This window comes from Lepisosteus oculatus, chromosome 12 (assembly GCF_040954835.1).
Source record: "Lepisosteus oculatus isolate fLepOcu1 chromosome 12, fLepOcu1.hap2, whole genome shotgun sequence".
Lineage (NCBI taxonomy): Eukaryota > Metazoa > Chordata > Actinopteri > Semionotiformes > Lepisosteidae > Lepisosteus > Lepisosteus oculatus.
Genome location: NC_090707.1, coordinates 22,345,366 through 22,358,729, shown reverse-complemented (window position 1 = coordinate 22,358,729; position 13,364 = coordinate 22,345,366). Strand labels below are relative to the sequence as shown.

Sequence of the window (13,364 nt, the reverse complement as noted above, 5' to 3'; positions counted from 1 at the left end):
GATGTGCAATTCTAAAAACAATAACAACACATTAAATTATTCTTGAATGTTAATATATGAATTGTGTTCTCAAGAAATAAGATCGATTTGAAGACAAATGAAAGCTGAAAGGAATTCAGCAATTTCCTAATGTGTTTAATAGAATACAGAAAAGTATGGTAATTCTACACATCACACTTTAAAAAATCAGCATTTTCTCTAGGCTTTTGTAATTCAAGGGTAATTCAAACTACATACTGTTCCTTTTGTGTGAGCATCCAAAAGCACTCTGTATTATAACTAACATTACAGAACGGAGATCTAGAATGGAGCCGAGAAAATATCCTTATGTTCTATTTATAAGGAAGAGGAAGTAATAGTATTTATGAAAAATTACCATGGTTTTATCAAAACATATAAATATTGCATTTTTTTGCTTTTTTGCAAAGATTGAATATGCACTCAGAAACAAAAAGAAATGTAATTTTGTTGAATAACTATCAGGAATTGACAGAACAAGAATAGTGTTCGTGTAAGGACAGCAAGGAGAAAACCACTGCTATCCAACATTGCTGCCCATCTGAGGTAAGCCATGGAGGGCAACAGATGGCCTACAAGGTTACTGGAACTATATTCTCTAGACAGACCAGTCAAAGTTAGAACTCTTGGACTAACTAAGAAATTGTATGTTTGGCAGAAACCAAAAACTGCTTTAGAACCGAAGAACCTCATCCCAAGCATTTTCTGGGACTGTGATGGTTTGGGGCTGCTTTGCTGCCTCAAGATCTGGGTGGCTGGCCATCGCTGATACAAGTTTGAATTCTACATTGTACCACAAGATTCTAGAGGAGAACTGACATTCTACCAGAACCTTAAGCTGCATCAAAAGTAGGTCTTACAGCAAGACAATGATCTTTAACATACAAGTACTGTACATCTAGAAAAGAATGGCTTCGGAATACATTTTGCATTTTACAATGACCTAGTCAAAGTTTGGACCTTTGAAACCCTATCAAAATGTTGTGGGAGGAACTGAAGCGAGTTGTCCATGCAAGACAGCAAGCAAAAGTCACAGAGTGTAAGGAGTTCTGTAAGGATGAATGGGCCAAAATTCCTCAAATCTGATGCTAGGGACTGATCAATGGTTACAGGAAATGTTTAGCTGTTGTCCTTGCTGCTTAAGCAGGCGCCACCAGTTACTGAACCTAAAGATTCACATACTTTAGCACACATGGATATTGAATGTTGCAGCATTTGAGAATAAATAAATGATGAAACAGTATCATGTATCAGAATCAGTATCATCAGGTTAACTTTATCTATTATTATTATTATTATTATTATTATTATTATTATTATTATTATTATTACTTAGATTAAGGTCAAATAACATCTTAGGTTTCAAGTATAGTATGTTAAATATGTGAAAATACTAAGGTGTTCACAAACATTTTCAAGCTTAAGGCGGTCTGCTAAGCAAATAAACATATTAATTTAAATGTGGTGAATTTCTTTCAGTGTAATAGCTTTGTATTTTTTTCTTTTCTTGCGTTCTTCAAGCCCTTGCCACTATTTTGACGTCAGAGTGCAAATCTAAATTATTTATTTCAATAAGTAACAGATGAATGCACCACTGCAAACAGACAAGAGACTGTATGAAAGCTAAAAGTAAGCTTACAAAATCAAAGTAGCCTAATGAAGTCATTTTTGAAACATGGGGTCCAGACGGCTGAGAAAATCCAGAGGTACAACTCTGCCTGTCATGAACTCTCAGCCTCTTGTAGCTCAGCCACTTTGGACCCCTGGAATTTCCTGTGGGAGACCAAAGGGGCAGAGTAGTAGGTAGTGCTGGCAACTTACATAGTCTTTCAAACTGCTATGATTTCATTAATGGATGCCAGATGGGGAAATCTTTCAAACTAAAATTTCTCTAAAACGCTATCCCAGCAAAAGGCAGTATTTTCAACCCCCACGCCTTCCCTCATTGCTCACTTTCTTTTAATTGCTTGCTTCATAACAGAACATCTTTTATGACCCCTCAGGCAAAAGAGAAACATAGTGAATATATTTTTAGGAAGGGTGAACTCAAACATGCAAAGGTTCAGCCAAACCAAACAGCATGTGGAACAGCCGCACTTGTTGGGAGATTCACACCTCTGGGCTTGCTGGAATTAAAGACACACACTATACAAAACAATAGGTAATACAAATATGCTTAATAACTATAAACTGATTGTAAAGTAAAAAAAAAATCTAGAAACAAATACCAAAATAACTTGTAATATAGCCACTATTATTGATGGTTGACTGTAGATACCAAACTTTGTCTGACTAGTATAGTCATTATTAATTAAAAATTAATCAAGCTACATTTTTAACTATTTTCATTTAGTAACTATTTAGTAACTCTTTTCTAGTCTACTCAAGACATCAGGAAAGCAAGAGAAACCTGTTTTTAGGGGAGTATTTGCAATGCATCATTTAATTACCAATTATTGCATAAATATACGAAATTGAGTTTCCAAGTCCTAGAGCACCAATGATATTGAACGACCATTCAGCCAAAAATCCCCCTATTAGTTATATTAATTGATTGATCAAAAATCCTTTCTGATGTGCATCCCAATTGGCTTAATTGGTAAAGACCTAGGCTGACCTTTAGGAGCCACATGTCCAAACTACAAATTGAAAAACACATCTTCCTGAAAAGAGCTGAGTATTTATTACACATTAACTCTGAATTACAAAGACTGATGTATAACACAAACAAAAAATTGCAATCAATTAGTATATGCTTAGTTTGTTTTTATTTCAAATACCCATAGGTTTTTTGAGTTCTAGATTTGTATTTTGGGGATTAGAAAATACTGAGAATTTCCACAAAGCAGAAATCAAGAACAACATTATTTCAGCTGATCATCTAAATAAAAATGATGTACATAATACATAAACATGCTTAAAAGCTGTAAAGCATTAAAGTCAAAAACTGAGAGGTGAAATTGCCATCTTCTTTGGGCCCCAGAAGCTCTAAGGTGGTTGTAGAGAGAAAGGTGAAGTTTTATTTACTGATCAATATTATTTTGCACTTGACAGGCCTGATAGAAGACAACATGTTTAGAGAAGGGATGGTGAACATTATCGTTACTGTTGTATTGTTGAAGCCAATCAAATGGTGAATGAAAGTAAAACAATTTAAGACTGAATCTTCTTTACGCAAAGTGAAGATTGAGGGCAAACATAATTTTAAAGCTTAATCTTTTAACCTCTTCATTTTCAAAGACCTTGAATCTTCCATTTTGCAGACCTATCTGGGAGTGTTGATTTTCCAGCGGAAGAATGCAAGAGCCAATAGGACTTGGATGACATTGGATTATTTCAACAAAATAATTTTGTTGTGCCCTAGTACGTTGTGCCCTGGCCAACTCATTTCATGGACTGAGTCCAATGAACATCTGTGGGACCAACTCAATAGTGCCATCAAGAGGAAAAAAAAACTGTTGTCAACTTACTGCACTAAACAGGAAGATTTAGAGAACATCCCACAGGATATAGTCTGATGATGTCTACAGTATGTAAAGTATCAGTACTTCCAGGATTATCTTAATGCTGAGAAAGTTCCTGCTATTTTTGGATTTTGATAGAGTGCAAACTTTAAAACCGAAACCGTGTACTAATTCTGCATTATGTCCTATGACTTTATCTAACCTGTATGTTTAAAATATTGGATTAGTCCAGCGTTGCATTTCTTTTGACAGGGATTTTTCTAACTTGAGGCTTCTTGACTTAAATAATGTTTTGCTTTATTGAGTACAGCCCTCAAGGGTTCAGCCTTTCCATAATTTGCACCAACAACAAGAAGCAGAAACAAATAATCATACCACTAGGTAAATCTCAAAGTCATCGGATCAGGACTGTTAAGACTGTAAGGTAAAACAGGTGTCTAACCACAATCTCTCAGAAATTAATAATGGAGATATTTCTTGGTCTTACCTTCACCTCACATTTCTTGTGGCATGATAACCGGCACACTGGGGGAAGAAAGAAGAAACATGTTAATTGCGTTTTCATCTGTAGAAAAAATATGTTCAAACCTTTGCTGTAGCTACTGTATTTTCAATTCTAAGTATTTTTTATTCAGACAGAGAATGATCAATATCCATATCCACCAACAGCCATTTTTGTGAAGTTCTAGTGTCATCGTATTCCAAAAGACTAATTCCAGTTTTAACTGCTTTTATGGTATATGATATTTATAATAATCAACAATTTTTCTTTATAACTAAATATCTCAAGGCCACCACCTAGTTTAATTTACACAATTTGCTTTGTTCATTTAAATTACATTAACATTTTTTTCCCATGCTTTAAATGTACTATGTCCAAGTTCCTGTAATCTCCCTTTGGAGTCATAAAATGCAAAACAACCCTAGAGACCCAATTATACCCACACTGTTGTAGCTGCTTCACTGCTCAAATGACTGTAGGAGAGGGACAGCCAGTGCTCTGTGAGATGTCTGCTGCACAAAGATAAGTCTCAGTAGGCTATCTGATCTCAACCCTCCTCAGCCTCCATTACACTGGCCTGACTCCAAGTCCAACCCACACAGGTACATTCACAAGATCAGGGTTTCAGACCCCAGGAAAATACTGGCCATATTGTTCTTGAACAGTCGCTTACAACTCACAGTGCTGTGTCTATGGTACGTGGGAGGGAACACCAGAAACAGAGAACCTTTAAAAGGAATTGTAGTTTCTTTTTAAAAAAAAAGGTTTAAAATCAAACAGCCCTACTTCTCAAGCCAAACTTCTATATATTAATCTTATACTGTAGTTTCTTTATCTTGATTTCATCAGGTTGAATCATTTAAAAATGGAAGGGGGGAGGTGGAATCTGTTTTTGGGTACTAAATTGTTGAGTGAAGTCACAATCAGTGAAAATTCATAAAGTATGCTGACTTTGGACAGAAGCAACCTAGAATGTATATGGTCTCCCAATTATGTAAAATTATAATCCATTTTAAATTTTAAATAACAAAAAACATCTTATTCTGTCTTTTACATGTACAATAAGTGACTCTGTTTATGTTGCTCTCAGACAAAGGTAACTCTTTTTGAAAATAATCTTAAAAAATACCTGTGTAGCATACAGTATATTGTACGCAGTGTGTGTGACTAAAGATTTGCTTATTAACAAAATAAAACCTCTGCAAAGGGTTTTAAGGGTTTTAATTGCATATTATCATTTCAGGGAAGATTTTTTAAATCTTTTTTTTTGTTCATTAAATGCAAAAACCTTCCAGCTTCATTGCTGGAGTACATTTCCCATGACAGGAGGAACAGCATGGAATTTTTATTTGCCAAACATACGCATACTTTTTTAGTTCACATGATATTTTCATAGTATCAAAACCTCCTGAAAGCTATGCTTGCCCTGAGACAAAGTTAAAAAGTGCTTCTGATCTATGGGATTGTGGTAAAGTTTCTGCGTTGACTGTGGCACCATATCCAGACTGATTGTTGTTTTTCCATGTTCTTTTTTAATTTATTCTTATTGGTTGTGAGTCTTCAACTAAATTGGATATGCTCCCACTGTACAATCTGGGGAGAATTAGCTGTGAATATCTGTCTGATTTAACTAAATCACTGTACTAAAAGTACTCTGGACTATGGTTTCAGACAAAGTGTGTGCTCAAGCACCCCCAGTATTATCATACAGTATTATTGTTAAAAATGTTTTTACTTTGTACAGTATGAGTTTGTATGTGGAGATAGCATTGCAAATTTAATAAATTATGTCTTGTCCCACACTCATTAGGCTGCTTATCTGACTGTAATTTGATTCTGATTCAGCTGATATGTTATTTAGCAACCTACTTTATGATAATTAAATCATAATGTATATCATACATACTGTATGTGTCGTAATATTTTATCTGAAAAAGTGTCTTCTACCGATGTGCAAACCTATCAGGGGAATTCAGAAATGGACAGATTTGCAGTATGGAAAAACAGCCTGACAAAAAACATACGTCAGTATCTGTACTTAATTTGATTTCTGGTTTTGACAGCATGAACAGTCTGTCAGCACGACGCTTGTAGCAAAGTCATGAACACACAAAATGTGTGAGTAAGGATATGTTCTGCCAAGAAAAACAAAATGCATTTCGCTGCTCTGTATCCATGTTGCAGACACTATTAAACAATGTCATTAGCAGTAGCTAAATGCCAAGGAACATGTTCTTAACAGCAGCAACATTTCATAACACTATTAAAGGTAATGAGCGGAGAAAGAGTAATGCATTACTTAGAAAATCAGACACCCCGTAACTTTGAAAAACTTGTGCTTATATTGCAATGTGCATGTTCTTAAAATCATTTATAGAAACAGAATGGGAAAAAAAACATCCAGTGATTTTTACACAAAGCAATTAGATTCACTCTAGACTAGTGCTGGTATGATTGTTTGCAAATGAGACAGATCATTAATGACAGCTCACTAATTTACGTAACATTAAACGTAACAATCTCTGATTTATCAGGGATTCTAGCAACTAAAATGGTAAATCCTGTCATGCAGCAATAACAATAACAGCTTTCTGTTCTTAGATATGGCTTGGGATGCAGTCTGAAAGACAAGAAAGCAATCATTTCTCAGTTTTCCTAGTACAGTATATTTGAAATTGTTTCGGGTTCCACACTGCAGAATTTCTGGAGGATCATTTTCCGAATCAGGGTTGCCTTGTTCACATAATAACAACCCATTCATGAAGATGAAGCTGTCAGAACCCCTCCCCTGCATTCATGAGCAGTTAGCCAGCTGTGGTGCTGGATCACTTAGACATTCACCACAGGAAGAAACTCACAAAAAACAGCAATATTGCTTGCAAAATGCCAATTAAGAATTTTCAAGCGAAACTGGGAGATATTTTCCAAAACCGAGGGACCAGGACAGCTGGAGCAGGGTCAAGGTGGGGTTTTGTTGACACATGAGCCACAACTAAGATACACAAAAGATCACGCTGTTAATATGGAACTCAAACCCAATGAAGACACATGCCATGGGCACCCTGGATCCTTATCAGAAAGAGGTAGGTATGATAAAAAGACAAAAACACAAAGTGTTGGGGATGAAGTTGCAGTGGGTAGAACACTTAAACATGAAAACCAATGGACAGAAAAAGAAGACAGGAAAAGGGTGGGTGAGGCTGGCACTGTCGAAGGGGGCATGGATGCTCTGTAGGGGGCTGATGTCATCAGGATTGGCCCATAGAGAAGAATGACATCATAACAATTCCAGTGAGCAAATCTATTGCAATGGTGTATGGAAATGTCAGACTGGTGTTACAGGTTGGGAGCAGGAAACAGCTGTAGGACTGATGTCTGGTTCAGATAGGGAAGAGTTGCAATTGGTGTGGACTATGGATTGGTGCAAGAATAGACAAGGCTGACTGCTAAGAGAAGGCCAGTATGTGCAGTAAAACAAAAGGCCTTAAGGTGAATGAGTGAGCTGATCACCAAATAGTCCGGGTGAAGAGTGAAAGTTTCAAAGATGGAGAGTTGTGTAAAAAGAGCGTGAACCCAGTTGAAAAGGAGATTGGAGTTGGAGTTCTGGGTAGTGTTGTACTCCTGGAAAATTCGGCTTCTGAACTGAGCCAATGCTCTGCGGCTTGCCAAGTTGAAGGGAAGTCTGGGGTTTGTTTTCCCTCAATCAGATGTAAGTAGAAGGGAGCCACAGATATCTGCATGGTCTTTTGAGATCAGATCAACCAAAATTCAATGCAAATCAACTAGAAACATTATATTTATATACAGTATAGGTAAATTCAGGTTTTAACGCCTCCAAAATCTGAATATAAATCTCAATTTATTTTGCTCATATTTTACAAAACTTTCAGCATGTTCAGTGTGTTGCGCAGTGCACTGCTTTAGTAATTAGTATAAATGTCAATGGGCAGCAAAGATGGTACAAACGCAAATACTGAGTGCTGTAACAGCAGAAGAGATTATCCTTCCACAATAAGGAATGTCTCTTATGAACAAAGAAGTATCTTTGCCAATCATATCAGGATAAAAATAAGACCACTGTTATCACGTCCACAGGATGTAAATACTACTGTCATCACTGTTATTAAATATTACAGTGATCACTGTATTACTGTATTACAGATTTAGTGATTCTCATTAAAAAACATCTGTTTTTTCTGTCTGGTTTCTGTGTATTTTTTTTAACATCACGCTGGTGTTGTGTAATGGTGCTCATTTGAGTGTAAACTGTAAACAAAGGGATAAACAGACTTTAGATAACAGTGCCTCAGCAGACAATCAGGATAAGGGGGGTTGATCTGTTTTACAATAAAAAAGAACTATAATTCCACATCCCAAGGGTGAAAACAGTAAAGAAAGGGGCTCCAAATGATGAAATCTCTTTAAAGCTTACAATAATGAGATATTTCATAAAATGCAATAGAAAAACTGAAAGAGAGTATTGAAACTGAAGTCTCTAGTTCCAAGACTGAAATTTCAACAAAGACGGCATTTACACTTTTCACTTCTAATATACCAATTCTTAAAATGTTTTACCTTTGTAATTTCAGTATTTAGGAGTGTACTTTCACTGTTTAACCAGTGTATTCTTTAGAACTGTAACAAGAGCTACATTTTGAAAAAGCCTCATTTAGGATCCCAAAAATCCCAGTCATGTGTTAGAAACATTAATAATGGTCAAGACAGAATACATAATGTACAATAAATTATAAAGAAATATAGACAACTCCTTACAACAACCCCTGTTTTTTTAGACAAAAGCATATATGACTTTGATAACAAGATGGTCTCCAAACCACAAATCAGGGTCTTCGCTCCTCCCTCGTCTCCAAAAATAAGACCATTGAAATGTAAGCCTTGATTTTAACAGCACAAACCAAGCTCTTTAACAAAACACAACTAAGCAGGCGAGGAAAACGCCATATTGGGTGCTAAAAAAATAGCTCTATTGACTTAATCAGACCTTACCTTGTTAGGAAATCAAGGGTTTTTACATAAACATACATGTACTGTATATGGAAGGGGGGCAGGCTGGTTTGTACCTTGTGTCTGAAAGGATTATAGCCAAAGAGAGCTGTTTCATATCTGAGTCAGGATTTACGGAATGTGGTAAGGGGGAGAATGCAGGCATTTCCTTACTGAGGCCATTTATAATGGACTTACATCCCTCTGGGACGGACTAATACTGACTGCAAAGAGAGCACAATCAGTAAAAATGAGTTTAATATTTCCTTTGGCTTAAGTCAGAGTCCAGGCTAACTGTAACTGCCTTCACTATTGCATACTAGCAAACAAAAAACTGAGAGAAGCCACACGTCTGTACATGTTATGTGGATTCAATAATGGACAAGCTCTACCCATATTGAGTCATGTTTTTCCCTCTGAAGAACTACACTTTTGAGTCCAAGAGTGCTTCAGTTTCTAACCATATATAAAATCTCCAAGTGTCTGCATTCCTGCAACTTCACTAACCGCAGCTAGAATGGGTCAGTGGCTTTTAAATGTTCTGACTTGGGTGGTCCAAGATTAAACTGTGTGAGCTGGGCCTAACTGGACAAGTCCTCTGTTCAATTTACTTAGATATAGCAATTGCCAGCCAGGCCTGAATTCTTCTGAATGACTAATTTCAACTCCAAATCTGCTTTAATTTGAAGCAAGGGATGTAGTGTATGGTAGTAAAAAATTAAAAAATGTAATAGAACACCCAGCTATCACTGAACAGTTCTAGAATCTTACATATTGCAGCAGTAAATTTGAGCTACATTGTTAAAATGAAAAAATGTTACATTTATGTTCATAAATTTATATTCATAAATAAAAAAACCTGCCATTCTTCCTTGACAGAACTTGTGATTTTTTAAATAACTTTCCTCAGATGTGTTCTATCTTGTATCAGTTTTGCATACTGTTACATGGTATTGACTTTGAGGCATTTCTAACATTAATGTTTTTGAGAAGTACCATCCTAAAAATGTGTGCTTAAACATTAGTATCATAGCTACTTTTATTTTATCTTTAAGGAGAACTTAAAAGTATACAAAGTTTACATGTATTCTATAATGTGATTGTAGTAATTATAATTTTAAAATATTTTAGAAATGAAAAGAATGTTTCAGATATTGTAATTATGTTTAATCTGGATACACAGCATCACATTTTACTTACATTGTAGTTGAAGCTAAACAGATGAACAAAGAATAATTCCATGACGTTAATTAGAAACTTCTGGCTATTGCAGGATTTGGGATTTCCCAGATGAATTGCCAAGAGACAGACTCTCCTATCTACTGCAAAGTTAATGAGCCATTTCCCTTCCATATCCAACATTTCACGTACGGCTTAGAGATCGGATGACCGGTAAAAAAAAACAGTAACATATTAGTGGTCAAAAGTATTTACACTCTCTTTGTTTTGAGGCGTTGTGCACACTTGGGAGTCCTGAAACAAGATTCTTAGACTACAACGATGCACAACAGAAAATTGTTGTATACATTAGTAGCTTTTGACAACAGAATTCCTGTCAACTGAGACAAAATGTATACATTCCATTCAAGCAGGGAAGGACATTAATAATAATCCTTGAATGTACAGTATAGTGTATGTCCAGTACAGAAGTAAAGCACTGATGTGGGTGACACATGGTAGCCATTATGTGCTGGCAGCCCCACTATGCACTACGGACAGAATAAAGGAGAAGTAATATGTTTCTTCACCAATTGAAATAAGGCAGAAGTTATGTAGGGTGGATTGTGCAAACCCAAAGTGAAATTTAGCTAACACATTGTGGTTATGAACCTTGGAATTATTAATGACGAAGACATTAGGATATCAGCTCAATATCAAATTTGAAGGATGTTACCTACAGTAAAGTGTTCATGGTTATCATGTGGTAACATTGATTTGGAAATGATGGTCCAGAAGTAAAAATGTCACATACTGTACTGGTCCACCATTGCTACTTAAGATGAAACCTAATTTTCTTTGGAGGTCTCTCAACCCATTTATAGGCTATGCATTGTTTCAGTTTTGCATCATGAACCATGCATTTTATTTCAAATGTGGTCCTGACATGCCTTTTCAATGAAAAGGGCATTTTATTAAGACCAGCTGCTTTGTGACCCTGATCATCAGAATTTTGCTTTGTGCTATGAACATGTACCAAAAGACTAGGAAAACATGAACATAAAACCAGAACATTGTATAATGTGGATGTAGATAAAAAACATAAGTGATATTCATGTCTAAAGTAGAAGAAAATTAACATAGCCTATTGTAGCTATGATAGTTAGTAAGCTATGAAAGTAAGATCATGTTTGAGTATTTTTTAAACTCTGCTGCCATCCTGTGGACAATGTACAGTACGTATGCTTCTGAAAATGGTGTATTAAGAGATTCAGTGGTCTTCAAAAGTGTCTGAAAATATTTTCATCTTGCACATACACCCATTCTTCCACTATTATATAGTCATCAATGCATATACTTCTTTCCTGAAGGGGAACATTCCAAATATTAAGCACTCTAAACCTCCTCTACTCTTCCTTCATAATAGCCTACCAGAAAGGCATTCATGTGTGCTCTGCCAGTCTCATCTACAAGCAACTGATGGTTTAAAAAACACTTTGTTCTTAGTTTTAAATTGCTGAGATAAACTTTTCCTTTTTTGAAGTGAGGACCATGGATTTGTGCATGAGTGAAGTTGTGTTAAAACATCTCCTTTATCTTTCAAAGAGAAGGATATTTAATCCATTGGTAAACTCTCTGACCCCACACCTGGTGTTCCCTGTGTCTCAGGTAATCCTCCCAATCTGACAGCAGTAACAGAATGAAAAGGAGCAGTCACAGAGACATCTTGACACTACCCAAATCTAGAACAGTAGTAATCTTATCCCACTAAGAAAAAATAATGCAATGCAGCAAACCACAATTTACATTACTCTGATGATGTATATTCAACATTTATATAAATTAAGCAGCCAAACTGACATATAAAAATGTTATGATGTCTTGAAATTAATTAAAGTGAAATTAAGGATAAATTACAGAAGATCAAAAAACAAAAGGTAATCATACCTTTAAGTGGAATGGATTTTATATTAAAAGTGTAAAATCTAAGTTTTAAAAAAGTAGATTTAAAAAAAAAAGTTTTAGGAAAGTACTTTTTCTAGACAAGTAATTTTCTGTGTGAGATTATTTATTAAAATGGCAAAATGACCAACAAAAATTCCTTCTTATTATTTGTATAATTGGAAATGTATTAATGCAAAATAGCACTGGTTCTCAATTCTGGTCCTAGAGGACCAATGTGTTTGCTGGATTTATTCCAGTTGGCCCTTAATTACCAGTGATCATTGATGCATGTACTGGAATTAATCTGCTTGCTCGTTTAGACTATGTTCTGTTCTGAGTCCTTGGTATTAAAAATACCCTTGTTAAAGTATTATTGTTGTAAAAAAATTCAGAATATAGGACATTATCAGCTAATAAAAATTTGCTCCCTCATATTTCTGACTTAAAGATCTTAATATCAAATTAACAGGCAACCACTTTATGATGAGCAAACATTGGTAGGAATGATAATGTATCAAATACTCCCACAATGAGTTAGTGTTTTCTCCTTCACCTTATGTTTAGTTAGTCACAGTTCAGCTAACATCTCTGAATGACTGCAGCTCTGAAACTCTATTACACCAATTATGTCACATTCAACATTTTGTGGAAATAAAAGAAAAAATAAATATGCCATAAACAGAAACTTTAATCAATTTTCCTGTACTTAAAAACTTATCTGAAGCAAAAAACAGAAGAGAGAAGTTCCATAGGAATGAAATTGAAAACTATGCTAAGAATGTAGCATACGATGTAGAGTTATTCAAAAAATCATTAAAAGCCCAGAAGATGGCAGTAATGCAAAAAGAATGTAAGGTCTGGGCACTTTTTCCAGCTTTTCAGGCTTGGGTACACATTTTTCAGTTATTCACAATTAAGCTAATGCACCAATGAGTCAAATGTGTCATTTGGTTAAAATGTAAAAAATAATATCAAATATGTTTAATTTGATAGTAATTAAAAAATATAATAGTAAAATAAAAGAAAACTATTATTATATATTATTATATTATTATTATAAGTCCTAACCTCTTTAAAAAGTAGCACAAAGCCAATTTTACCATGAATAATCATGCTCCTTGGAATCAATATATACAGTACAGTATATCACAAACGTAAAAGTGTAAAAAAAAAGCTGTACAACTACAGTATAATGTAATGTAATTCACCATTTAGACTGAACATGCCTGTGTGCATGTCATATGTTTCCATTGAGTTACACACAAATTCATAAC

General features: G+C 35.1%; 1 protein-coding gene across 10 annotated transcripts in view; it reads right to left on the bottom strand.

Moving 5' to 3' along the window:
• The window catches only part of tns1b (tensin 1b), a 254,799-nt gene that overhangs the window by 143,486 nt on the left and 97,949 nt on the right, over nucleotides 1–13,364 (bottom strand). For all 10 annotated transcript variants that reach the window (XM_015359171.2, XM_015359174.2, XM_006636697.3 and 7 more), the window contains exon 3: nucleotides 3,970–4,007. In XM_015359171.2, the coding sequence (XP_015214657.1) occupies nucleotides 3,970–4,007 (38 nt within the window). The remainder of the gene's footprint in view (nucleotides 1–3,969; nucleotides 4,008–13,364) is intronic.